Source organism: Mytilus californianus, unplaced genomic scaffold, assembly GCF_021869535.1.
Source record: "Mytilus californianus isolate M0D057914Y unplaced genomic scaffold, xbMytCali1.0.p SCAF_9, whole genome shotgun sequence".
NCBI classification, from domain to species: Eukaryota; Metazoa; Mollusca; class Bivalvia; order Mytilida; family Mytilidae; genus Mytilus; species Mytilus californianus.
In genome coordinates, this window is record NW_026262745.1 from 5,033,144 (window position 1) to 5,060,843 (window position 27,700).

General features: G+C 33.6%; 1 protein-coding gene across 1 annotated transcript; it reads right to left on the reverse strand.

The window, feature by feature from the left end:
* Positions 1 to 4,464: 4,464 nt before the first annotated feature.
* LOC127715459 (alcohol dehydrogenase class-3 chain H-like) lies at positions 4,465 to 27,700 on the reverse strand. The gene is made up of 11 exons (XM_052221508.1): positions 27,606 to 27,700; positions 25,144 to 25,245; positions 21,865 to 22,006; positions 18,387 to 18,477; positions 17,333 to 17,465; positions 16,421 to 16,507; positions 13,712 to 13,841; positions 12,641 to 12,771; positions 12,395 to 12,530; positions 7,441 to 7,579; positions 4,465 to 6,952 (listed from the first exon to the last, which is right to left on the reverse strand). The coding sequence occupies exons 1-11, from the start codon at positions 27,624 to 27,626 to the stop codon at positions 6,922 to 6,924; spliced, it is 1,143 nt and encodes a 380-aa protein (XP_052077468.1). The 5' UTR covers positions 27,627 to 27,700; the 3' UTR covers positions 4,465 to 6,921.

Sequence of the window (27,700 nt, forward strand, 5' to 3'; positions counted from 1 at the left end):
AAAAAAATGAAAAAGTTGAATACCTGCCTGACCTCATAAAATCATTCGCTGTTTTAGGCAGTGATCGTTTTCATGCTGTGCTGTGTTTTGTGGACTGTTGTTCGTCGCTTGGACTTTAATTTTATTTTGTTCATGGTTTTAATTAAGTTTATTTGATTCATGGTTTGAGATGTTGATTGTCCCTTTGGTATTATTTCACTTTAAAGATATTAACTTGCAGTAATGAAAATCGGCAAAAAAATCGCCTCAAAGTAAAGTGAAGAAGATTAACGCAATAAGACAAATATCCGCGAAAATAACTTAATTTGCTCACGGTGATATATATATAGAACCAAATCGTTATCATGATACATTTAACTACAATGATCTACAATTTTTAAAACTTTTACTACTTGAAGAGTGACGAAATATATCAAAGGGACATCACACTCATAATTGAAAACGAACTGACAAAGCCGGGCAAAAAACAAACAAGACAAGCAACAGTATACAAAACACAACATATAAAACTACAGATTGAGTAACACAAACCCCCCAGAAATATTTGGGGTGAACTCAGGTGCTCCAAAAGGGTGAACAGATCATGTTCCACATGTGACGCCCGTCTTGTGGCTCGTGTAATACCTACCTCGGTGCCAAGCCTTATTCGGTAGGTGACATTCAAGGCAGAAATGACGGTATTTTGGTTACGTCGATTGGAACTTATCAGTCGTCATCAGGCAAAACAGATATTTCATAATTGTCAACCAACTCGTAGTGGCGTCCATAAAAATTTCAAAGGGATGATTTCAACTTTGCATTTGAACTCTGGTTTAAAACCATGTTCAAACCACCATTTTTCTTCAAATGTCCTGTACCATGTCAGGCATATAGCAGTTGGTATCGAATAATCTGTTTCTTTGTATGTTAATGTTTGTTTTTGTAGCAGTTCAGTGTTTCTGTTATTCCGTTGTGTTCCTCTTATAGTTGATGCGTTTCCCACGGTTTTGGTTAGTGACCCGGATTTGTTTCAGTTACTAGTAAATCGATTGATGACTATTGAATAACGGTATACTATAGTTGCCTTTATTTAATATCTTCATTGTGAGCAGTTATGCACTACCACGACAATCGTGAAAGTAAATGCAAGCTCTGGAATATTGTATCAACTTGGAGATACATACTCCACAAGAAGATGCCGCGAAATCGCGTTACAATTGGGCAAGTGTTTAAATAAAGACTTTTTTAATTTTGCGGGCAGTACGTCGACTGAGCATGCAAAGACAAATTTAGGAAATGCAAAACCCTACATTTATACGTCATGTCATAAATATTCCGACTTGTTATTGTTTCAGAGGAGTTGAGGCTCAATGAAATCGGTCTCCTCCTTTAATAGTATAGATATGCAGGTGTTGCTATAATGTTGCTACATAGAAATGAAAAGTTTATAATTGGTTAGTAAGGAGTGTTTTTATGGGTTGATTTATGCTCATCTCTTTTGTCGTAAAACTTGTTCTCAACCAACCCTCATCGTCGATTTCAAGATAAGTGGTAGAGTAAACTATATCTGGTGAGTCTTTTTTTAAATTTCAATGGAAAATACGAGTCCAACATTGTGACAAATTTGGCACTATTCAGCGAGATGACATCATATATATAGTGGGAAGTGAAGTTTCAAGATAATGGTAACTTCTTTTCAGTCGTCATCAGAAGCTCTTGCATGAAGTCATCCTCGTATGAAAAATGAACTAGTCATTCAAGCTATTCAGAAAGTCTAGTTGTAACTAGAATCGTTGCGTATTAATGGATTTTTTTCTTCAAAATTATTCTTATTTGATGAATTAATGCATTTAAACAATGAACAACGCAATTTAAGCAATCAAGAAGTCAAGTTTTATAATGTGTTTACTGGTTTTTAAATTCTTTTAAATTTCAATTTTCATCAATTTATTCTTTATTTATTTTTGTCTAAATTTTCAATTTATTTTTTATGGTTCACTTAAATGAATAAAAGGTCTTTTCACTACATCAATATTTATAATGAAGCTGCAAATCAAACAATTAGAAAAGTCAAAAGATGTTTATTTCAGTCTAGTAGTTACAATGCAGATTGCAATCTCTTAGTTTCGTCCCCTTTATTTCAAGCAATAGTATAATTCGCACACATATTTTTTTACTTTAAATTTTTCAGATTCTTAAGAATTTGTTTATTAAATCTTATATTGACCACATACGATGTTTAAATAGGAAGAAATGCTTAAAAGCTGTTTTTTTCGCAGATGGCGGTATTTTGGGCAACTGCATGAGTTGTTATGATTTGCTGTTTTATTAGAAGTACAATGTAAGCATAATTTTAGGAAATTTATGATGTCAAAAACTTCTTTGATAGTTATTACAAGGTTTTACCTAGTTTTAAGTGATTAACAGTTGCATCAGAAAGAAAAACTTGGGTTTTCACACATTTTGTTAACTTTTACTTGAATTTCAGGAAACAACAGGTTTTAAATATTTTAAAATGCATTTGATCAATGACCGTTAATCTCTCTGCTAAAAGTTTAAATGGTTTGCATATTTGAATTTAGTATATAAAAGTCATATTGTGCAATCAAGCTGAAATCTTAGAAATTATGCACTTATTCGTCCTTGGCCATTGATCTTGATTTGACGGAAATTGCACCGTACGATTTTTTTTACGACCGGGCAAAACAGATAGTACAGATGTGTAGCTTTCAAATGATATATAATTTAGCCGTGTGTTAGGTGGGTGCAATACAAATTTAATTTTATGGTTAAAGTCACTCGCCTATTTTGAACAACATTAAGACAAACGAGGCACAATATTCAAATGAAATAGTCATGACGCATTTTCAAAGGAGTAAATCCACCATTACCCGTATTTTTATAAATGACCATATTGGAAAGACAATTGAATATTTTAAACACCAATCTTATTCATAAGCGTTGTTAGCTTACATGAAACTAATTGTATAGGTATTTCATAATCAAGAGCACAAAAAATGCTACAAGAAGATATCTCAGATTTGTTTAACAAAAGATCAATTAACAATAAAATTATTTTAAATATTTGTGATTTATAAGTACATTGAAACGAAAAATAATAAAGTCATTTGTCCAGTATTGGAAATGATATAAGAAATCCAAGACAGAGTTTGTATCAAGTGATTTGCTATGCCTAAAAAATCTACTCGGTTGCTACAGAACTGGAAGTGATTATTTCGACAATAAAGAGTTACGAAAAATATTCACATTTTGTACAAGCATGGCACCTTTTCAATATTGTTTATTGTTAAGTAAACTCATTTTTATATTTGTATGCGAGTAACAATGTGATTGAGTATAGCCCATCGATTATTTTTATTTTATACCGCATCTAATGGGCATCTTCAAATTTCAGCAGGTTACAAAAGATATAATAGCGTTTCAATCTTAAGTAATTGTATTGAACAATACAGAATGTGGTGCTAACTGTTAAAATGACCGATGATAGTTTGATCTGATATTTAATTTTGTTCTTGTATCTATAACAAATTTCAGCTTGCAAGTTCCACAAAAAAGTGCATGCATACTATTTTCCGTAGTGTTAACATACAAATTGTTTTGCTGCTTTGTTACTGTGTTGGCGACTCAAGATCACAATTGCTTCAACCTCTTGTTGGGATCCCCTATTTTGGGGATTTTTTCATTTCATATGTAACTTAAATATCTTTGAAATTTCTAGCCCTGATATAAGTCATGATACGGAATTGACATTAAAACCGACGACAGTGCTAGTGGACAAGATATATTTACAGCTAGGTATGTATTGTCTTAAATTCAATCCAACAGCGTCAGAGCTAAGGCATCCTTTGTATTGCCCTCGTCAAAATTTGAACCAATGCTTCTGTGACTTTGCGTTAACACTGATCAGCTATATCCTATCAAAGTTACACCTGAGCTTAAACGTTGTATAACAAATGAACATTTTTTTAACGGCATATAAGACTATTGGTTCCTAGAAAAAAAAATAGGTTGGACAATAATTTGCACTGTTCACATAAAAAATAAATTTGTATTAACGAATTAAAAATAACGAGCTGCACATGTATTCTTGTTTGATAGGTCTGAAATTAACAAGGAAAATTCAATACGGAAATTTCCCTTTTCAACTTTTCAAATGGCAAAATCAAAAGCTCAAACACACCAACCGAATTGAAAACAACTGCCATATTCCTTACCTGGTACATGCATTTCCTTAGGTAGAAAATGGTGGAATAAACCTGGTTTCATAACTAGCTAAACCTCTCACTAGTATGACAGTCGCATAGAATTCCATTATATTATACATATATCATACTATAATATTCAAAAAAGCATAGTACAATATGTATGAGACAACTTCAAACCTTGCATGTACAATAGCTTTTGTTTGCGAAAACCTGAATTATATATTCTAAGTAATCTTAAACCTATTCAACTTCCAAAACATTATATTGCATTGTTTATTGATATCGTGTCATATCTTATTCAATACACATGTACATTATTATTCTTAATTCTATCAAAGTCAAATACACAATGATGTACAATATAGTCATGTTATATATATGCCGTAAAAGGAAATCAGACATATGACAATGGACATATATAAATTTATATAAATTCAGAAAGAAAGGTTAAAGGGGCACTAGCTACGAGATATATAAAAAAAAAATGAAATATGATTTTTTTGGTTCAATCATTAATGAAATTGAAATAGTGAAATAATAATTCGCTGTTAGAAGCCAGTTTTGTTCAATTTTGTCAAAATAAGCAAGGAAACATCGGTGATGAATTATTCACAATTAATGCAAATGAATAGTTCAACCTCATTGAATCCGTTTTCATGTGACCTTTAATTTAACCCCTTAGCTAGAAATGATTTACGCATGAGTTATGCGTGTTCAGTTATTAAGAGAAAAAGAATGTCAACAATGAAAGCGAAACAAGGGTAAACCATTTGATTGACTGATTCGATCCACAAAAACTAATTCTTATAAGGTTAAAAACGAGGATTCACATATATTTTTAACCTACAATATGAGATCAAACAGACCTAGAAAAATCCAATTGCACGAATTCGCTACAGTGGAGATCACTTCTAACCTCTCATCAAATCTGTCAGAATCTGTCAGGAGAACTGTTCTAGGACAGTATGTAGAACTGTCATCCTGACACCTATAAGACAGTTCTAGCTAGAACAGTTCTAACCTAGAACTGATTTGGTCAGTTCTACCTAGAACTGATTTAGACAGTTCTACCTAGAACTGATCCTGACAGTTCTACCTAGAACTGATCCTGACAGTTCTACTCTAGAACAGTTTTAGACAGTTCTACCTAGAACTGATCAAAACTTTGGTCAGTTCTACGACTAGAACAGTTCTACGAATAGAACAGTTCTACGATTAGAACTGATTTGGTCAGTTCTTCGGCTAGAATTGGTTTAGTCAGTTCTATTCATAAAACTGTTTTAAGAACTCTTTGTCTTAAATATAAATAAGTCAAAAGAATATAATATATATTAAAAAATTGCAGTGACGTAATTTAGAACTGTTCTACAATCCTGACAGGTTTGGTCAGTTCTACGGCTAGAACAGTTTTAGACAGTTCTGCTGACAGTTCTACGGTTAGAACTGATTTAGTCAGTTCTGCTGACAGTTCTACGGTTAGAACTGATTTGGTCAGTTCTGCTGACAGTTCTACGACTAGAACTGATTTGGACAGTTCTACCTAGAAGAGTTTTAGACAGTTCTACCCTAGAACTGATCATGACAGTTCTACCTAGAACTGATTCTGACAGTTCTACTTAGAACAGTTCTAGGTAGAACTGTTCTATGACAGTTTAGAACAGTTCTATGACAGATTATTCTGACAGTTCTAATGAGAGGTTAGAAGTGATCTCCACTGTATCTATTTATATCTATATTTATGTTTATATCGGGTTATATGACCCTCGACAGTCTTCGGAGGTCGACTCGATGATTAATTAGATGGCATCTAGACTAAGATACACACGAAATGGTGATACATATAATTGAGCACTGTAAATTGTTTATTTTAGACTTTTTATAATTTACATATAGGTTTTAGTATGTTATAAATCAAATATGAGTATTTGATTAAAATCGGTGAACATGAATTTGACAGCCAATGCCCCTTTAAGAATTAAGAATTGCACGAACTTTATGGTGACTGAATAAAAAACTTGCATACCTAAATATAACACGTGTTTTATGAAGGTATATAGGTAATTTTAGTCCAGAGACAAGTGCCTGTGATTTTATTGTGGAAATAAATATCATTCAGTTTCATGAAACATATTGTACTTGATGAAGTTTTCATTTCCTAAAAGAGAGGAGGCGAAATATGTCAAAGGAATATTTAAACTCATAAGTCGAAAATAAACTGACAGCGACATGGCGAAAAACGTAAAAGACGTGATATTAAGTCTAATTTGCTAGGTCACATTTGTGGAAACAATTAAGACACATACTACAATTACCTAGTAAGTGTTCCTTTTCTTTGTATATGAAATGTCTCTGCCTCTCTGTGACTTAGTTTATACTTATAAGCTTGAAAAAGTTGTTAGATATAGTTTTGGAATCAAACCTTGGAACAGTAGATAGACAAAACGGAGTGTCTTGTGTATCTCCCAAAAGTGTTATGTTTTTAAGCAAATGAATATGAAACAATTAAATATAAATCAATATACTTAATAAAGTAGAAAGTCGTGTAAAAGTATGTAAACGAAAGGTGTTTGCCCGGCATAACTGTTTTATAGTCTTCCTTTACATTGTATACAAAGTTATATTATATATATATATGGTGCGAGTATAAATGTACCGCCTACTGTTTATTAGTAAGTCAACACTAAATATATTTTCATTGTCCTCCTCAATTATCCATTCACTCCCACATGTTTATCACTGATCTTAAGCTGAAAAAGAAAATTCAATCCTTTAACATAAAAGGTAAAATGATGGGAACGAACATTTACTAGATAAATATTTTGATTACACGGATAATTATAACGTACACCAATTTATTCTTACCTCACATTGAATTCATTTAAACTGTCTTCATATATATGTGTCAATGACTGGTTAACTTTAAGTTTTTGGTGTAAATGAAAATTAAGGCAATAGTAAAAACCGACTTAAACTGAAACGACAAAATACCACTTCCATAGCATAAATAAAAATAAACACACTTAATACATTTGCACTAATGAGTTTACTTACCTCAGGAACACTCAAATCCTAAACGTGAAGGCCACTGATGTATGAGTAAATGATTACATAGGAGTCATATGACCAAAAGAGCCATTAAAATTTTTTCATAATTCATTGAAGGTCGTATACCTTAATATTGAATGTGAATGTTTTAATCGTACTATATATATGCATCTTCGGAATTGTATCTCACCTTTTAGATTCCCGCATGAGATCAAATGCCTCGTTTACTTTATCTAGCGCCATTGTATGTGTGACAAACTCGTCTAATAACACCTCTCCATTCTTATAATCTTTTAAAAGTCGTGGAACATCGTCTTTACCCTTATAATCTACAAGGAAATGCAACTAATATATAGTTTTACCTATTTGATGAGGTCAATACATGTTTTTTGTACCCAAAGAAAAGTATATTGTCTAAGGAGGATGACGTCATTATACAATAAATCCATTGAAGCATATGCAAACGCTATACAATTGCTTATAACATCATAGTAGAATAAAATTAATAACAGCGTAAATGTGACGGCTGGTATTTAAACGTGATCTTGTATGTCACTGGTTGTCGACAACAAAGATTTCACGCAATTGTAGGTTTTCAAAAGTTTGACTATATAATAACACAGTTTTGATACAATGCAAATTAACATTGCCTAGAGAGTTTTTTTTTTTTATTTGATAACAATCGAGTGTTTGGATATTGCATTACACAATATAAAATTTGAGAATGGAAATTGGGAATGTATCAAAGAGACAACAACCCGACCAAAGAGCAGAAAACAGCCGAAGGCCACGAATGGGTCTTCAACACAGCGAGAAAATCCGTCATAATAAACTCAAAAACATATAATTGAACAAAAATTAAAAATCATACAACACTAACAAAGGCTAGAGGTTCCTGACTTGGGACAGGTGGGGTTAAACATATTTTGTGAGATCTCAACCCCCTTCCCCCTATACCTCTAGCCAATGTAGAAAAAACAAACACAAAGATACAAAATTCTTTCATAGATACAAAGATTTGATTAGTAAATTTGGCGGTACCCGTAGAAAACTTAAAAAAAAGGGTATTTCACATCCTATATTTTACGGTAATATTGTACTAAAAGCGCGGAAATCACTATGTGATCCGTGTAAACTCACCGAACCTTTAAACAAACTTATTAGTAAAGGTTATCTTACCAATGTTGTGATTAGACCTTTGAATATAGTTTTCATTGGCACAAATATCGATTTTGTCATCAGCAAATTAAAACATAACTAAATTTGTTTGCCTTTGTTGACATATTTGATTGTTTTTGTAGTGATTAAGATTTTAACACAATGTTGACTGCTGTACCCCTATTTTTGACATTTTTACCTATTATGTCTGTTTGTTTTGTTCACACATCGTTGTCAATATAATGGAATGTTATGCGATTGTCATACAAGTGAGAGGTTCAGCTAGCTATAAAACCAAGTGTAATCCACCATTTTCTACACAAGAAAATGCCTGTTCCAAGTCAGGAATATGACAGTTGTTATCCATTCCTTTGATGTGTTTGAGCTTTTGATTTTGACATTTGCTTATGGACTTTCCGTTTAAAATTTTCCTCGGAGTTCGGTATTTTTGTTATTTGACTTTGTATTCTTTTCAAACGGTTTTGTTTTAAATACACATCCACGTTCATTTTCGATATAGAGATTATATTGTATTTATATATAACATTATACAGATTTATTAGAAGGTTAACTCCTAGCTATCCTACTGCCTATCGATACTTTAATTTTGGCATTGCACAAGTCATATTTTCTTTGACTGTCCATGACGTTAACACACTAAATCCCTGGGATGTGTTTTAGTTGATTTAGTCTCTGATGCATGATTTTTTATTATCAATTGTTTTGGCTTTAGATTAGCTTTCAGTAACTGCGAGTACTCTCAAATCGTACTTTCGAGTTAATTTGACCTGTTGATACAATTTATAATGCATTTTTGTTATTTAATGTTTACTTGTTTAGTGTTATATCTCGTCTCACTATTTTTAATGTTTTCCACCTTTGATAAGTGTTTGGTATGACAATAAATTTTCACTTCTGTTCTCGTACTATGAACAACAAAACCATTTATTTTGTAAACAATATTTCCTTACTCCATGTATACCTTACAACAAAAGTATTTTTATTAACCTGTGTACGTTATTTTATTTGGCGGCATTTTGTCCAAGGTTATGGTTGTCTTTCTGATATTGTTTTACATCTAACCCCCTTGTTTTATTAATTTTGTATTTGCATTGTGTCATAGATCAAATTTATTCGTTCAGTGTATGTTCGGGCCAGCTGAAGGACGCCTCCGGGTGCGGGAATTTCTCGCTGCATTGAAGACCTGTTGGTGACCTTCTGCTGTTGTCTGTTCTATGGTCGGGTTGTTGTCTCTTTGACACATTCCCCATTTCCATTCTCAATTTTATCACTTGTTTTTGTCAATATGTCTTTTGATTGAGTTAGGCCCTTTCAATTGATATTTTATAGTGTGTCTTTCTATGTTGTGATGTTACACTATTGTTTCAGGTAAGGGTGTAGGTTATCGCCTATTAAAACTTTTAAACCCGCTGCATTTGTTTGCACCTGTCCCAAGTCGGGAACCTGATGTTCAGTGGTTGTCGTTTGTTGATGTGGTACATAAGTGTTTCTCGTTTCTTGTTTTTTATATAGATAAAACCGTTGGTTTTCCTGTTTGAATGGTTTTACACTAGTCATTTTTGGGGCCCTAAATAGCTTGCTGTTCGGTGTGAGCCAATGCTCAGTGTTTTGATGCCGTACTTTGACCTATAATGGTTTACTTTTACAAATTGTGACTTGGATGGAGAGTTGTCTCATTGGCACTCATACCACATCTTCTTATATCTATATACACAGCAATACGCACAGTAAAACTCAGTTTAAAAGAAGTCCAAGTCCGATGTCAGAATAGGTAACAAAAGAAACTAAACAAATTGACAATGATACATAAATTAACAAAGGTCTGCTAGCAGATACTGACATGCAACCTCCAGACCTCAGTTAAACTGATTGAAAGATTATGTCTCCATCATATGAAAATCAAGCACAATCCTTACCGTTAGGGGTTTAGTGTCATACCATCATAAAATATATGAGAAGAACATAATCCGTATCATGCCAATAACTGGTTTTAGAATAAATGTGTGTATTTCCGATGCAAACACCCTATGAGTGAATCAATATTAGTACATGTACCAAAATATGCCATCTTTAATGACCTGAAAACAGTATCGAAACTATATCCCTTCTTAATAAATCTGTTTAAAGGTTTGGTTAGCTTTTGAGGTGAATGCCAACATTTTTGTGCTATGTAAAGAATATTACCACAAAAGATTGGATGTGAAATACCTGAACGTATAAGATGTCTGCATGTTGATTTATATTTACGAATGCTGTCCTTGTACCGATGATAAAATTTAGTAAATGTGTTGACTAGTTTGTGATATCGAAAACCCTGGTGTTATAATTTTTCAGTAATACAGAGATTTCTTTCGTTAAAATCAAATATGCCTTATCCAGAAACATATGTTTTTTAAATGAAGTTTACTATTAAATCTGGTTAATAGATATAAAAAGATGTGGTATGAGTGCCAATGAGACAACTCTCCATCCAAGTCAAAATTTATAAAAGTAAACCATTATAGGTCACAGTACGGTCTTCAACACGGAGCCTTGGCTCACACCGAACAGTAAGCTATAAAGGGCCCCCAAAATTACTAGTGTAAAACCATTCAAACGGGAAAACCAACGGTCTAATCTATATAAAAAAAGAGAAACGAGAAACACTTATGAACCACATCAACAAACGACAACTACTGAACATCAGATTCCTGACTTAGGACAGGTGCAAACAAATGCAGCGGGTTTAAACGTTTTAATGATAAACAAACCTTCACCCTTTTTCTGATACAATAGTGTAACATCACAACATAGAAAGACAGTATGTCTTCTTCCCTGTGTTTTGCTATGTAATCCAAGCTATTTCACACAGTCCCAAAGCGTTTTACATGGTTTCTACTTTCGCTGCCGAAATAAAAAATCAAATTGGAGAATTGCACTTGCTTTTCATATGAATAAAGTTTGTATCAATTATATATGGTCTCAAGAATATCAAATTACATAACGTTCGTCGAATCATACTATGAATCAGGTGTATTTGAATGCTTAAACGGAGAAGAGAAATGAAACAAAAAAAAAACAAATCTCACATCTTAAGTTCAACTCAACTTTCCGAATCAAAATAGCGTTCCTGATCATGAACAAAATAAATGGGGAATGTGTCCAGATGATGCCCCCGCTTGCATATAACGTTATAAAGGTACATAACTTAAGAACTGTAAAAGTGACGCTACCCAAATTTGTACTTGATCTGAGTTTTGTGATAATAAGCATTATTTTTTCAGTTTCATAACATTAAGTTGAGGCAAACTTAAGTTAGAGAACGGAAACGAAAAATTCAGCAATTTTTCCATTTGTAAAGGGCATAACTCTAGAACAGTAAAAGTGACGCCACCAAAATTCAAACTTGATCTGTGTTTTGTGGTAATTAGTATTGTGCATAAGTTTCAAAACATTTTATTGAGGCAAACTAAAGTTAGAGAACAGAAACGAATATTTCAGCAATTTTTCCATTTGTAAAGGGGCATAACTCTAGAACGGTAAAAGGGACGCCACCAAAATTCAAACTTGATCTGTGTTTTGTGGTAATAAGCATTGTGTATAAGTTTCATAACATTTGGTTGAGGCAAACTAAAGTTAGAGAACGGAAACCTATCTTGGGACGTACGTACAGACGGACAGACGTACAGACGGACAAGGGTAAAACTTAATGCCCCCTTCGCTACAGCGGGGGCATAAAAAGGCATGCTACAACAACTTTTGGGATTAATTCGATCACCATCATGGCTTTGACATCTTCGCTAGCCAAGAGTTACGATCCAGTCCCCTCCTCTCCACGTGGAGAGGAGGGGACTGGATCGTAACCCTTGGCTAGCAAAGATGTGGCTTTGAGAACCTTTATATCTTTGTAATCTAACAAATTTAGCCTTACATTCATACAGACATAACTGTTATTTAACTCGTGCATTGTGAACAACATGCCTTACCTCCATAAAATGATCCAAAAATTCGTTTACCCATTGTAAAATTCAATGGTTTGGTGCAAAATTCATCCGTATTCGGTGCAATGCCAACTATAATGGTTTTACCCCAGCCCTTATGTGTTGATTCAAAGGCGGTTTGCTGAAATGGAAATTTGTCAGTTATTGGTGAATCTCTATGATATAATACCATTTATATTTTTGAGTGTTTGATCTTTTTAAAATAATACCAGACATTTAGATAGGACTTACCATACATTTCACGTTACCAATACATTCAAATGTATAATCTAGGCCACCACCTGTCATTTCAGCTAGCACTTCATGAAGTGGTTTGTCATGATCCTTTGGGTTAACGCCCTCTGTCATACCAAAAGCTTTACCTGAAACATATGATAGGTGTGATATTCTCATTTCCGTTTAAAGGAAGAAAGTACAAATGGGTTAATCAAAACTCGCAATTCAGAAAAAAAGATATTTAACATATTGCATGCACAGGAAAGTAGAGGAACATGAGTAAGCTTCACCAAAAATCAACGGATGAACTTAGGGACCACAGAATGGTAAGCAATTTCTGCTCCATTAGTGACACAAATTGTTTCGCTTATCCATGACAAACAGTGACACAAAAAACACGTTTCATTCGGTGATAACATGAACATAGAAAAGAGGATGACATTGTGTTTTACAATTAGGTGGAATATATTCATGAACATTTCAGACGCTGATATTCGGTTATAGTCAACCAAATCATGATGGTTTGCATAAACCATTAGTATATATATGCTTCAATTTTACCATTTAGAACCCTTAATCGGAATCAATGGCTTCCTTTTAATTAAGCACAATTCGTGTATCACAAGCAATATGCTATGAAATACAAATCCTGGACAGATTTTACTGGAATGTTGTTAGCAAAAAAAAAAAAAAACTTTTCGAATTAGCAAATTAATTTCAACCAAATCATCATTACATTTCTCCTGTCAGTATCACTATTTAAAGCCATTTAAGGATTTTAATATGGCATCTTGGTTACAATTTAATGTTAAAAACCAAAACTGCACCAGATGCGCATTTCGACAATAAATGTTTCTTCAGTGATGCTAAAGGCCAAACTAATCAAAAGCTTAGTTTGAAAAAAAGAAAAGATTGTAAACCAATCTTCGCTATTCTTGGCAAGCGTAGATGTATTAACCAAAAGGACACAAAGAATAATTTTGCAACACAATATCCGTATTTACGCACTACAGTTGTTTGGCATTTATAACTATCATATAACATAAATGTAATACAAATTTTGGTTATGAGCGCCAACAGTTTTACCTTGTTTGAACTTGTCTGGGTTTAAGTCGATACCGATTATACGGGAAGCGCCTGCTTTTCTGCAACCCATTATAACTGCCATGCCTATTGCTCCTAAGCCCCATACAGCGCATGTTGAACCCGGTTTGACCTGATAAAAAGATACAAAACACTAAGAATCGAGAAAAATTTGTAATAAAATATAGATTTACAAAACTTGAATAACAAAACAAATTGATGGGACTAACTAAACGTGTAGTGTCAACGCCTTTTAATAAATCAGGTGTATTTGACAGCTTAACTTGAGAGAAGAAATGAAACAAAAAATTAATTTCTCTTTGTTATAACATTGGAAAAAGAAAAAGCTGAAAAAAAAATCTGCGTTTTACTTTTCTTTTTTTTTACTCGGTTATTTTTGGCTGAAGAAACATTAGTTCACATACATGGCAGTAAAAATTTTGCAGGAGTCAGTGACTGATTTTTGTTAGTTCTTTTTTGTTTAGGTAGTCAACGTTTAGTTTTAATTCGACGTTCAAAATATTTTGATCCCTGACTGGATATTTATGATTGTGACTTGACACTATGATTAGGGGAAGACCATTTGATATTCTGGGGGGGGGGGGGGGGGGGGGCACTGTTGAAGCAAGATTTTTCATTTTCATTAAAACAAGGGACTGATTATTTATTTTCATAACTATATTAATAATATTTGAAAACATACAATTTTTAAATTCATTTTTTATTATAAATAATACATTTACAGTCAAGTCATTAATGTACCATTTAATCAGAATTAATCATCATCCTCTGCGGAAATGAATCTTCTGAATTCCAAACTGCATATACATGTACTGCATACATACATGGTATTAGAGTTGGGCTGTGACTAGCCTCTTATAGAAGTATTGCCAAATATATTTACGCCGAGCAGAGCGAGGCAAAAAAATTTTGAAGGGTTTTGAAGCCGCTGAAGGCCCAAAGAAACTATAGAACAAATGATGCAAAATCGTGCTTTCTGGGCGTTCCCAGACCCTTTCTTATTCTGAAAACGCAAGTTCTGTTTTAATAATTTTTTGACAATATTTTGGTCTCAAAGCAAAATGTATAGATTCAGCGTAAGACTTAAGTTTTTATGGACAACATCAAAAGACCAATATGAAGAATTAAGTAAAAATGTAATTCATATAGTTAAGTATGTGGCTGCAGGTTTTTTTTCTTTTTTTTTTGTTGTTGTTTCGGCATGCAGAATTTAAATCTTTTATACCTGTAAATTATATGGGGTTTTATTCAAATTAAGTTGAGAGGGGGCTGATTATCAGTGATATAACTATGTCAAGTAATTTTTAATAACACATTTCAATTACAACTTGATGTAGCTCTTAATTGGGATACAATTTAAAGTAGTTAAGTTGTAAAAATAGCTAAAAAGTCTTTAATAAAATAAAACTCATGATCAAGTTGGAAACAAAATTACTAAATCACAAAAGGAATGCAACACTAAGATTATACAGAAGGGCAATCAATGAACAAAAGACAAATTTAAAGGGTTTAAAGAAACATTGATCCCGAAAAAAACAGGTGCTACGTCCAAGGGAGAACAGAACTTGCTTCTTGCAAACACTCGCTGTGAAAGCAATTTGATATGAAGACAAGCTTTTGGTTTTAAAATTTCCTACATAAAGGCATTTACCTTAATGTAGTTACAGCCCTGTAATAAAAGTGAGGTAAGTGTTTCCTGAGCCAATATACCTCAAGTTAAATGAAACCCATTTTCAGACATTTCAAGTATATTTAAATAATATTTATACCTTTATTATTAAAAGATTTGGGAAGTGTTTCCCGAATTTTTTTTTTGAAAAAAGATGAATTTTATGAAGAATATGGTGCCACCTCATACTTTCGAATAGCATTTATAAAATGGCTTAAAGACCTGCCGAGTTATTCATTTTCAATACATTGTAAGTCAGGTTATTTATTTTCGAACTACCACAGAACAAACCATTTATTTTTGTGATTATCAAGGCTGAGTTATTAAAATCCTCTTGCCCCCCCCCCCCCCCCCCCCCCCCCCCCCCCCCCCCCCCCCCCCCCCCCCAGAAATATCAAATGGTCGTCCCCTTATGAACTTTATCGATCGATCGATTCTCCTGTTATATCACAAGAAGAAGGTGGTGAGAGTAGCACTGATGGCTGTTGTCTGCTCTATGGTCGGGTTGTTGTCTCTTTGACACATTCCCCATTTCCATTCTCAATTTTATTCTGTCTGACACCAAAATTATCCACAAAAATCAACAACTATTCTCAATTTTATTTCCATCAAAAAAAATTATTATAAATTTTACAAAATCTATGTTCTTCTTGTGCATACGTTTTTCGAAATTTGATGATGTTAACAATTTATCAAAAGGAAAAACTTAAACAAAACTATTGAATGTTAACTTTTATAATCCGTAGCAGATTATGGCGGTGTTTGAGTGGGGAATTGTCTTACATTACTTATGGTGCCCCTCTATATAACGTACTATCTGGATATACGTCATAAGATCTGAAAGAGGTTTTAGCAGAAATCACGCTGTATCACTGCTGATGATTTCCATCGTCGATACAACGGATTTTAGGTTTCAACAATTGCAAACGGTCATAGTAATATTTCATTATTGAGGTGTTTAACGCTACAAAATATTCTGACCTAGAAAAACATACAAATCGTTGTCATATAATAATTTTTACCTTGGCTGTATTGAGGGCAGATCCATATCCTGTAGATATTCCACATCCCAGTAAACATACCTTGTCCAATGGAGCTGATGGTTCAATCTAAAAACAATATAAAACATGCATGTCTTGCATTATAACCAATTTACTGATATTTTCTGTGATCATGACTTGTGCTAAATAGCCATTGCATATCAAATGAAGCCTGGTAACACATGGGACGGACGGACGGACGGACATACAGATGGACAGATGGACATATAGAGAAAATACAGTATACCTGGAGATCAGCATATGTTCTTCAACAAATATCAATCATTTTTTACAATGTAAAACGCTTTAGATCGAGACCAGTGTAGACAAGTTGTGAATAAATCTTACAGTCTGCTAAAACATGAGATTCTCCAAATGATATATATAGTAAACGGTCAAAGATTAATCAGTCCTATTTTGATAATATTTCACATGAAATACTTTGATATGTATGAAAATTATGTCAGACTGAGGTATCCGAAATTCTGCTTGTAATGCATAATAGAGTTATATCTATCTCAGAGTAATCCATCACATGACATAATTGTTGTTTTTGTAGAACGTGGTCAAGTTACTTACCTATATAGTTGTTCATAGATATCATCAATGGAAAACAATATATTTGAGCTCCCGTTAAAAATGAGATTGATTTGGCATCGATATCAGATTCTGCGAATAGTAACCAATCACGCCCAGGTTAAAAAAACAAGGTCATATTTTAGACAATGATAATTTCTTGTGTGGTTAGTTTTTTTGTAAAGCTTGAAAGGTAAAAACAGGGTGATCAAAATGTTATACGCCTTTATTGAAATTTTTAATCAAGATTTATAAAAAGTATAAACATCAAATTTCCTATGTCAATTTCTGTTATTTGTAGACATGTTCATATATTACCTTACAAACCGACATCTCAGGTACTACTATGTACTGACTGAATGTACTACAGTCTAGAAAATGGTATATCTGCTTCCCCATACAAGTAAAACGAGTTGTTCCATCCAACATTGTTCCCAATACGTGAGTACCACTACAAATAAATGAAATCGATAAGGTATAAAATAATGGTCACAGCGGTATCCCGTAGGATAAAAGATAAATTATAGTAAATTCAGACATTGAAGTAGCTGTTTAAAGATAATTTCATCTGCCTGATTTCATATTATAAGTCTTCCATATGATTAAGTCGCACCATTCTGTCATGAAAACTTGAGTTTATTATATGTAAATTGAAGTATAAAACAAATCTATGCCATGCAGATTACAAACCAAATTCGAAATGGATCGTTATTCATTTTAGTTTCTCACAGTTTCGTTTTCGACTTATGAGATTGATTATCCCTTTGGTATCTTTTGCCTCTCTTTTCTCAGAAATGAGTTTTTGTGAAAACGATTTTTTTTTAATTCGGAAGAATAATGAAATCGTCCCGTATTTCAAATTGAATCATAGATAACATTATGTGTCAAAGTTTGTTCTAAGTCATGATAGAGACACACATTGCTTCATTTGCAGTCAAAATTTTGCATCTTCTGTACTATAAACGATCTGTATGTGTTATTGAAACTACCCATTTAGAATTTCATATTTGCTCTTCGTCAGAAATATATTTGGCATAATCCATAATATAATTGTAACCATTTTGGAAAAGCAAACTTAATAATTTTACCCTGGAATAATTTGAAAGTCTGCCTATGAAAGCGGTTTTTGTATAACAGGCGAAGGCTTTGTATTTGAAATTAACAAAATCATTCCGAAGTTTATTTGTTACCATTTATATTTTGCCTAATTCACATTTCGGTTTGTTCAGTAAGTTTATACCCATATATTATGGCTCACATTTATTTGTTGTTTATAATTGAAACAGAATGGACAAACAGATAACCGTTAATGGATGCAAAATAGTAAATCCAACCAGAGACGTGACATAAAAATCTAAAACATCGCTCTTACCCTAAATACTCATCGCATAGGTTTGTCTTGCCGCTCTTACAACTCTTACATTTATTACACTGTGGAAGCCATAACATAACCACGTGATCTCCTAAAAATGAATAGACGCTTCAGAAGCGAACAATCCACATTTATTTATAGCATATAATATTCTGTATTTATCATACATCAGTCGGATAACTGTTGAGTTGAGTTGAGAACAACAGAAAACACAACACTTGCAATAACGGTAAATTTAAAAAGTCAGACTTGATTCATGTATAAACTCTTCTTTTTCTCGCAAAATTTATCCGAAGCTTATTACACTAATGTTTTAAAAATTTTAAATTTTGACGCAAGTTTAGTAAAGTTAACTCGATTATTGCAAATGTATGTTCGATCTCTTCTAATTCCGCATAACGTCCCTTTGAGATTGGCTAAGTGACTTGATTTCAAAAGAGTTCATTTTCTTATGAACATCAGTCGATTTTGTTAATTATTTATTAATTGGTCAATTTTGGACTAGTTTCGTCATAAAATGTTTGATTATTCGAAACACTATGGTTTTTTCTACCCATAGTTAAATATGACCTTAGTCGTATTTAGCACAACTTTTCGAATTTTTTGGCCTGCAATACTCTTCAACTTCGTATTTGATTTGGCTTCAAGACTATTTTGATTTAAGCACCACTGATGAGTCTTGTGTAGAGATAGAATGTATCTAGCGTACCAAATTATATATGAGCCTGGTATCTTGATTGTTTTTGTAAGAACTCCTGTCTCAAAAATAATGCTCCAGAACGACTGACATTGACACTATAAAGGTTGTACGGTCATCATCGCTAATTGCTTGACGTACGACTCACAAGATACATGTTTCATAGTCTTAACCTTTTAGCTACAATAAAAGTCCGATAGGGACATTTACAGATTGCGTCCTATTTCCTATTGTGACATTTTGACTCAATGTAAATCCACACGACGGGTTATACATGCATCGCAGGAGACGGTTACCATGTCGACGCAGTCGGTCCCGTTCGTTTGGAGTTCATGTGATTCAGGCACTCATTTCGTTTATCTTGATTTAAATGTTATTAATGATAAGTTAGATATGAACATCGTTAAACTACAGTTTCCTCTAACTTCATCCAATCAGAGAAATCAGAAGTAGGCAATGTGTTAAATAAGTATTTATATTGGTGTTTTATACATTTAGACACAGTGCATACGATATTATCACATAAACAGGTTTCAAATCCCCCAGAGAGAAGAAAAAGCTTTGCTACCACAAAGTTGGAGATCAAATAGATTTAACATTGTTCGGTTAAATATAAAACGTAGTGTATCTTTAGTATGGTGTTAGTTCTCACTGTATAACTCTAGGCGATCGGATTATGAATGTCTGTCGTAGAGTTGTCACTTGTTTAGCCGTATGGAATAACAATATGTTGTTGGACTGCGTGGAAAGTTTCCAATTCTTCAAGACTGCAAAGTATTCCATATGTTTCGGAGTTTTATGTGGCGTCCAGTTCGATGAACTAGTATACATTATTGTTTAGGGGCCAGCTAAAGCCCACCACCGGAAGCGTGATTTTCTCGCTGCATGGAAGACCCATTGGTGGCTTTGGACTGTTTTTGCGCTCTTTGGTCGGGTTGTTGTCTCTTTGACACATTCACCGTTCTATTTCATATATATGCCACTATACGTCATGCACTGTGTTACAACCTTACAGGGTAAAGACGAAGCAAAACATGTATACGGACGCAAAAAGTCAATGCTATCTTATTTTGCAATGAGTCAAAATTTCAGTAGACATGAAACTAAACGCGCGTTTACTTCCGCGTTTACCTGTGCGTTAATGCAAAGTATACGTAATTGGGCGATATTTTTCAATTTATGCATTTAGAACTCGCTGTGCTGCATCTGAATAACGAAAAAAAAAAAGAAGATTTATATGTACAATTTGATTTTGTACATAAATCATTTGTCATTTCGGGGCATTTTATAGCTGACTGTGCGGTATGGGTTTTGAACCTTGATGATGGGGGTACGGTGACCTATAGTTCTAATTTCTGTGTCATTTTGGTCTCTTGTCTCATTGGTAATCATACCACATCTTCTTTTTATATGTAGCTTTTATACCTTGAGAGAAACCGTTAATTAACAATTTGAGAAATAAGTCGATCAATGATTATCAAAAAACCCCTATAACATTTTCATGGTCCAATCCCGAAATCCCGAGTTTATTTTTGCCTAATCCCGATTTCCCGGGCCTTATTTCACAATATCCCGAAATCCCGATAAAATAACATATGCTTTTTGGGCAAATACATTAATTAATGATTGTATACTGTTCAAAGCAATCGGTCAGTCTGTTGTGCAGATTCCCTGTATCTTGTTAATATAATCTAGTGAGCTTAGTTTAAATCAGATTATATATACAAGGAGACTGCGACATTCCAAAACTTAAAACAGACACATAAATAAGTTAACTAGTTTGAGCTCAATAAAAGAATACAAGACAGTTTCGTCAGTTACTTGGAGTATGATCTCTGAGAGTATGATAGTACATTGTATACTTTATCACTCTTCTATACTCTGCATTTTTTTTTTGTGCTAGTCCCAAGCCAGGATACAGTGTCATGTAGTTGTGCGTATACAGTGAATTCAATGTTGTTTTTTCCTGGTAATTCTTTATTTGTGTCATGCAATTTTATTTTGTCCGACAATTTTTTTTTTAAATTCAATATGGGCCCTATTTAGCTCTGTGGTATGGGTGATCACTGCCGCAGTGACTGACATTATTCTGTAAATAACTTTGTAGAGTGCTTCGAAACTTAAGATTGTGTAACACGAAACTCAAACAATTTTTTTGGGGGGTCAAAATTAGACGCTTTGGAAGGGTTACTTTTTCTTTGAATATATGTACTTATCTTGTGCTGACGCACCTTGTTTAAATCCTGTTTTGTTTCTGTGTGTAATCGTGTCCTTTGGTTTGCTAATTTTTAATACTCATACATTTATAACTTTGACCAAGATGAACAAAATTATCTTCGGAGAAATCCAAAGACTTACATTTGTAAAACCATAGAACAAACAATGTGCAAATATATCCAAGTACTGTAGTATTAAATAAAACATAAACCGTTGTACAAATAAATGCAGGTAAAAAAGGAACAATCACAAACAAAACACAGAACACTAAAAAACATGCACGAACTCCTACAAAAACCCAGGTGCTCTAAAAGGGGTAAGCTAATGCTATTTTTTTTCAAACAAGAGTCCCGATAAATGAAAATCCCGAATCCCCGGACGTAAATACACGTAAATCCCGTGTCTCGATTAAACTAAATCCCGAAATCCCGATGATAATATAGCTCGTTCCCGAAATCCCGAACTTAAAAATGGACAATCCCGGAGTCCCGATAAAGGTCCGACCCCCCTTACACATGGTCATACAATGTACCACTTTTGTTGATTTGAAAAAAAATGTCTTACCTTGTTTAAAGTCAGTAACACCACAACCCACGCTCTCTACAACACCAGAACCCTCGTGTCCAAGGATGATAGGCATCTGACCGAGTTTTAACGATCCATTTAGGACACTAAGATCACTATGACAGACTCCTGTGTATAACACCTGTAAATGTATAAGCATAATTCTAATGCAATTATTTTGTATCAATGGTTCTGATTGGATGACAGTAAGCGCAAAATTCTCTATCTCCTTGTCTGTAACCACGGGTGTCTGTAACTAAGGAAGCCGATATTTTGAATTCGGAATGTATTGACATGTACTTTCTACAATAATAAGCAACAAAACTCACATTTTGAACCTAGAAATATTCTTTTTATCAAATTATATTACATTTTGAAGCGGCCAAGAAGCCAGTAAACGCCCGGTGTTTACGTTTTGACGCCGGAAGCATACCTATGACGTCATCTAGTTTAGGGGCCATAGAAGATAACATCGTTTTGCGGATTTTTCTTTAATGACAACTTTACACTGAAATAATGATTGGAATTGAATTATGTATTTATTTTGCATTATAATAGAGATAACTGTATTGTATTTGAAGCTTTGCGGACGTCCATCGGTAGTTTTACTGTCGCAAATACCCGTTTACCTGTCTCCGCTACGCGTCGCCAGGTAAATTTAATTTGCGACAGTAAAACTACCGCTGGACGTCCGCGAAGCTTCAAATACAATATATACAGTTATCTCTTAAATGTTATCTCATCTCGATACCTGCATAAACACGAATATTGTGTTTATATCTTTGTCCATAAGGTCTTTGATTGCTAGCAGTCTCATTGGCAATCAAAAACATGCATCTACTTTTCATATTTTATGATGGTGGTGACCTGTAATAAATGAACGAATATATTTTTTCGTTATCACAAGCTTTGGTTGTCAACCATCCGTCCACCCGCTTTTTAATAACCCTTCTCAACAATATTTGCATGAATGACCAATAGTTAACCAGCTTCTCTGAATTATAAGATTATCTAAATGTAGTCCTATGTAAATAACAGGCAAGACAGTTATAACAGATTTCAGTAATCCTGTCACAAGTTACAGTTGAGCAATAATTATCCATAAAATCATCTGTCGGGGTTTTTATCGTGGTCATTCTTTAAGTGCCAATCTGCCTAAGAATCAAGCAGGGGTGAAAACATGACAAACAAAAACCCACTCAAGTTGACATTAATTTATGTTCAAAATGAATAATGGTGAACGAATATAACATTCGTTTCCTTTTCCTGTTCTAGTAATTCAAGATATAATTTGGTTGAAATGCACTAGAAATTAACAATTAAGGGGAGCTAACTCCGTAATTTGCTATCATTCTAATCAAAAGTTATCTACAGATTTCTCGAACTACCAGACATGCAGAAATGAAAGACCTACCATTTCTAACTCAGGATGAGGGTAACTTCAAAATAGGATGGTTAGGTCGGTGGGTTTTTTTCGGCCATGTTTTAATTTTTTTCAAAATTGCCTGATTCTCACAAAGACTGGCACTTAAAAATGCTATACATACTCGATTAACTAAAAGAACACTTCACTTGTTGACAAGGAATGAACCCAGTTTACAAAATACAGCCAAGAACTACAGAACTATGTACACCTTTAACTCACAGGCAAACCCTTTATCTGCAAATCGAAACGAAAAATCACATCCATATTTGGAGTATTCCTTACATTGTTTTCAACATCAGACAGAACACAAAACTTATTATGTGAGCATTTCTAGTAGATAAATTTCAAAACACTCAAAAATTATAGACCACTACCGTTCTAAATGTATGTGTTTTGTTTGTTTTTGTCCTAGCTTTCCCCCACTCGCTCTTCTTTTACCATCACCTCCCTTTTTTGATTCGAGCAAATACTTTTGGTAAACCTGCGGTATGATTGATACGGTAACCACCATGTGGACATTTTCATGCCTGCACATGATTTTCTGTGGATAGTTGCAATTTCATATGGCGTAAGCTGATGAGTTAAGCCTCTTTCAACTGAGTTTTATAGTTTGTTCTTATGTTGTGCTGTTTCACCACTGTCCAAGGTTAGGGGAGGGTTGAGCGCACACAAACATGTTTTTGTCTGATGTTTTTCTTTGTATCGATCTGATGAGTAAGGCCTTTTTCAACTGATTTTTATAGTTTGTTCTCATAGTATGCTGTTACACCACTGTCCCAGGTTGAGGGGAGGGTTGCGGACTCACAAACATGTTTAACACCGCCACATTATGTATGTGTCTGTCCCAAGTCAGATGCCTGTAGTTCAGTGGTTGTCGTTGGTTCATGTCTGTCATATTTGTAAATATTTCGTAAATTGTTTTGTTATAAATTAGGCCGTTAGTTTTCTCAATTGAATTGTTTCATATTTTTCATGTCGGGGCATTTTATAGCCGACTATACGGTATGGGTTTTTCTCATGGTTGAAGGCCGTAAGTACGTTTGCCTATAATTACTTCCATCCACTTCATTTAAACTTTGGTGGATAGTCGTCTTAATGGCAATCATACCACATCTCCTTATTTATATAAGAAAACAGTTTCATATCATGGTAATTTAAGACAAATTTATTTCTACAAATTACCGGACGTTACAATAAGAAGCATGACGGATGACAATAGTGAGTTAGAAACTAATAAACAAGCCGGAGCACAAATTCTATAAAGAACAAAACCCAAAATTGACTATCCAGGATGTATAAACACGCACACACGTCCGATTGGCATCCACGTTTGAAGAAAGTACCATGTCCTCTGAACGTCAACGAACCCTTGTAAAATAATTCTTTTAGGTATTTGTCAGTGACTAATTACACGTCAAAATGCCGACTATCTGAATTTTCATGAGTAAGAGAGTATTATACGTAGCACGTTCTGTGATTTGGAATCTTTGCAATAATGCTTTGAAGGTTTCGTAAATGAGAAATATTGTATTGCAAGTCAATATGTCTGGTTCCCCGAGATGCCAATTTTCTCCAGTGGTACTACAGTGGTAGTCTTAATTAGACCTCTTTCATCTTTCACATTTCATCACGGTCGATCCTCTTTTTAATACATGTACCATTCTATTTCATTTACTGTTCTAATTGTTCTTGTCCCGAACATGCATGGAATATTTGCAACTAAACTCAAAACTAAAATTACTAAATTAAAAAAAACACCGGATTGTAGTTTAATTTAATACATTTGATAACATTTTTGAAATATATTTGTTTGCATTAAAAAGTAATATAATATATTCCAAAAGCCATTCTACCTTTACTCTCACTTCCCCGTTCTTTGGTGGTGCCACCTCGACAGTCTCTATGGAAAGGGGCTTTCCAGCCTCCCAACAAACAGCCGCTTTACATTTTATTGGCTGTAATGTAAAATTATGGATTATTTTATGTTAAAAAACAAAATAGACTTTTGTAAATGTGTGAAAACTGACCACTGATACAAATTAAATGATACGTTTGTTTGATATTTATATACATGTATGTAATTTCACTTGAGCAATAGTTCTTTGTGACAAAGTTGGCCTTAAGTTAAACATTTTTGATAGCTGAATTAGGTCTACTTGGTTCATGCTACGAATATGTTTTGTGTATATTACACTAAAACATTTGATCTCCAAGCTTTAGTTTATTTTATGGGCTTCGGTGGCTGAGTGGTCTAAGTAGTTCACCTATTGTATACCAAGCCTGTCAACACCGAGGTTGGGAGTTGGAACCCCGTACGTGGCAGGTGCGTTATAATCAATTGTTAATTGACAAAGATTGTCAGTTTTCCTGCCAATAAAATATTGCCGCCACGAAATAACTAATAGTGCTGAAAGTGGCGTTAAACACAAAAAAATAAATAAATAAATTTAGGTTATTATACAATGGAATACAGTTAAATGTCGAATATCCTAATTACAGTATATACTTCTGTTTGTCTATACACATCCATGGGTCGAAAGTACCAAAACCTATCAGTATAATATATAGTATATACTATAATAACTGTTTGTTTGCACAATAATTGGTCGAAAGTACCAAAACTTATCATGGTTATATATAGTATACACCACTGTAAGTCTGCATATTCATGTGTCGAAAGTACCAAAACTTATCATGGTTATTTATAGTATATACCACTGTAAGTCTGCATATTCATGTGTCGCAAGTACCAAAACTTATCATGGTTATATATAGTATATACCACTGTAAGTCTGCATATTCATGTGTCGAAAGTACCAAAACTTATCATGGTTATATATAGTATATACCACTGTAAGTCTGCATATTCATGTGTCGAAAGTACCAAAACTTATCATGGTTATTTATAGTATATACCACTGTTAGTCTGCATATTCATGTGTCGCAAGTACCAAAACTTATCATGGTTATATATAGTATATACCACTGTAAGTCTGCATATTCATGTGTCGAAAGTACCAAAACTTATCATGGTTATATATAGTATATACCACTGTAAGTCTGCATATTCATGTGTCGAAAGTACCAAAACTTATCATGGTTATATATAGTATATACCACTGTAAGTCTGCATATTCATGTGTCGAAAGTACCAAAACTTATCATGGTTATATATAGTATATACCACTGTAAGTCTGCATATTCATGTGTCGAAAGTACCAAAACTTATCATGGTTATATATAGTATATACCACTGTAAGTCTGCATATTCATGTGTCGAAAGTACCAAAACTTATCATGGTTATATATAGTATATACCACTGTAAGTCTGCATATTCATGTGTCGAAAGTACCAAAACTTATCATGGTTATATATAGTATATACCACTGTAAGTCTGCATATTCATGTGTCGAAAGTACCAAAACTTATCATGGTTATATATAGTATATACCACTGTAAGTCTGCATATTCATGTGTCGAAAGTACCAAAACTTATCATGGTTATATATAGTATATACCACTGTAAGTCTGCATATTCATGTGTCGAAAGTACCAAAACTAATCATGGTTATTTATAGTATATACCACTGTAAGTCTGCATATTCATGTGTCGAAAGTACCAAAACTTATCATGGTTATATATAGTATATACCACTGTAAGTCTGCATATTCATGTGTCGAAAGTACCAAAACTTATCATGGTTATATATAGTATATACCACTGTAAGTCTGCATATTCATGTGTCGAAAGTACCAAAACTTATCATGGTTATATATAGTATATACCACTGTAAGTCTGCATATTCATGTGTCGAAAGTACCAAAACTTATCATGGTTATATATAGTATATACCACTGTAAGTCTGCATATTCATGTGTCGAAAGTACCAAAACTTATCATGGTTATATATAGTATATACCACTGTAAGTCTGCATATTCATGTGTCGAAAGTACCAAAACTTATCATGATTATAATATGTACTACTGATTGTCTGCACATCAATGGGTCGAAAGTACCAAAACTAGTCAGTATTACAGTATTATATACTATACTGTTTGTCTGCACATTCATCGGTCGAAAGTACTAAAACTTATCATGATAATAGTATATCCACGGTATTCAGAGCGTAATGATTGTAAATAAAAACGAGATGGGAGTATACGTCAATGAAACAACTACGCATCGATAAAAAAATATATAGCACATCTTGAGGGAAAGAGACATGTGTCTATACAACATTCCAAGTTCGAAATCGTCCCGATGACGCATGTGTAATACTGATATATGCCAATATATAGATTAAAACACATACCTTTGGTTCTGTGTCTGCCATGGCTTCAATTTTTGTTTACGTTAAACGTTAGCATGAAATTCAATATAACGATTTACCCTACAAAAGTTGAGGTT

Coding starts and splice junctions, on each gene's coding strand:
- LOC127715459 (XM_052221508.1), bottom strand. CDS start 27,626: ATGGCAGACACAGAACCAAAG. Junction 18,478..21,864: donor TGTTACTGACTTTAAACAAG/GTAAGACATTTT, acceptor ATTCATTTTTAG/GAGATCACGTGGTTATGTTA. Junction 13,842..16,420: donor CTGCCCTCAATACAGCCAAG/GTAAAAATTATT, acceptor TCTTTTTATCAG/GTCAAACCGGGTTCAACATG.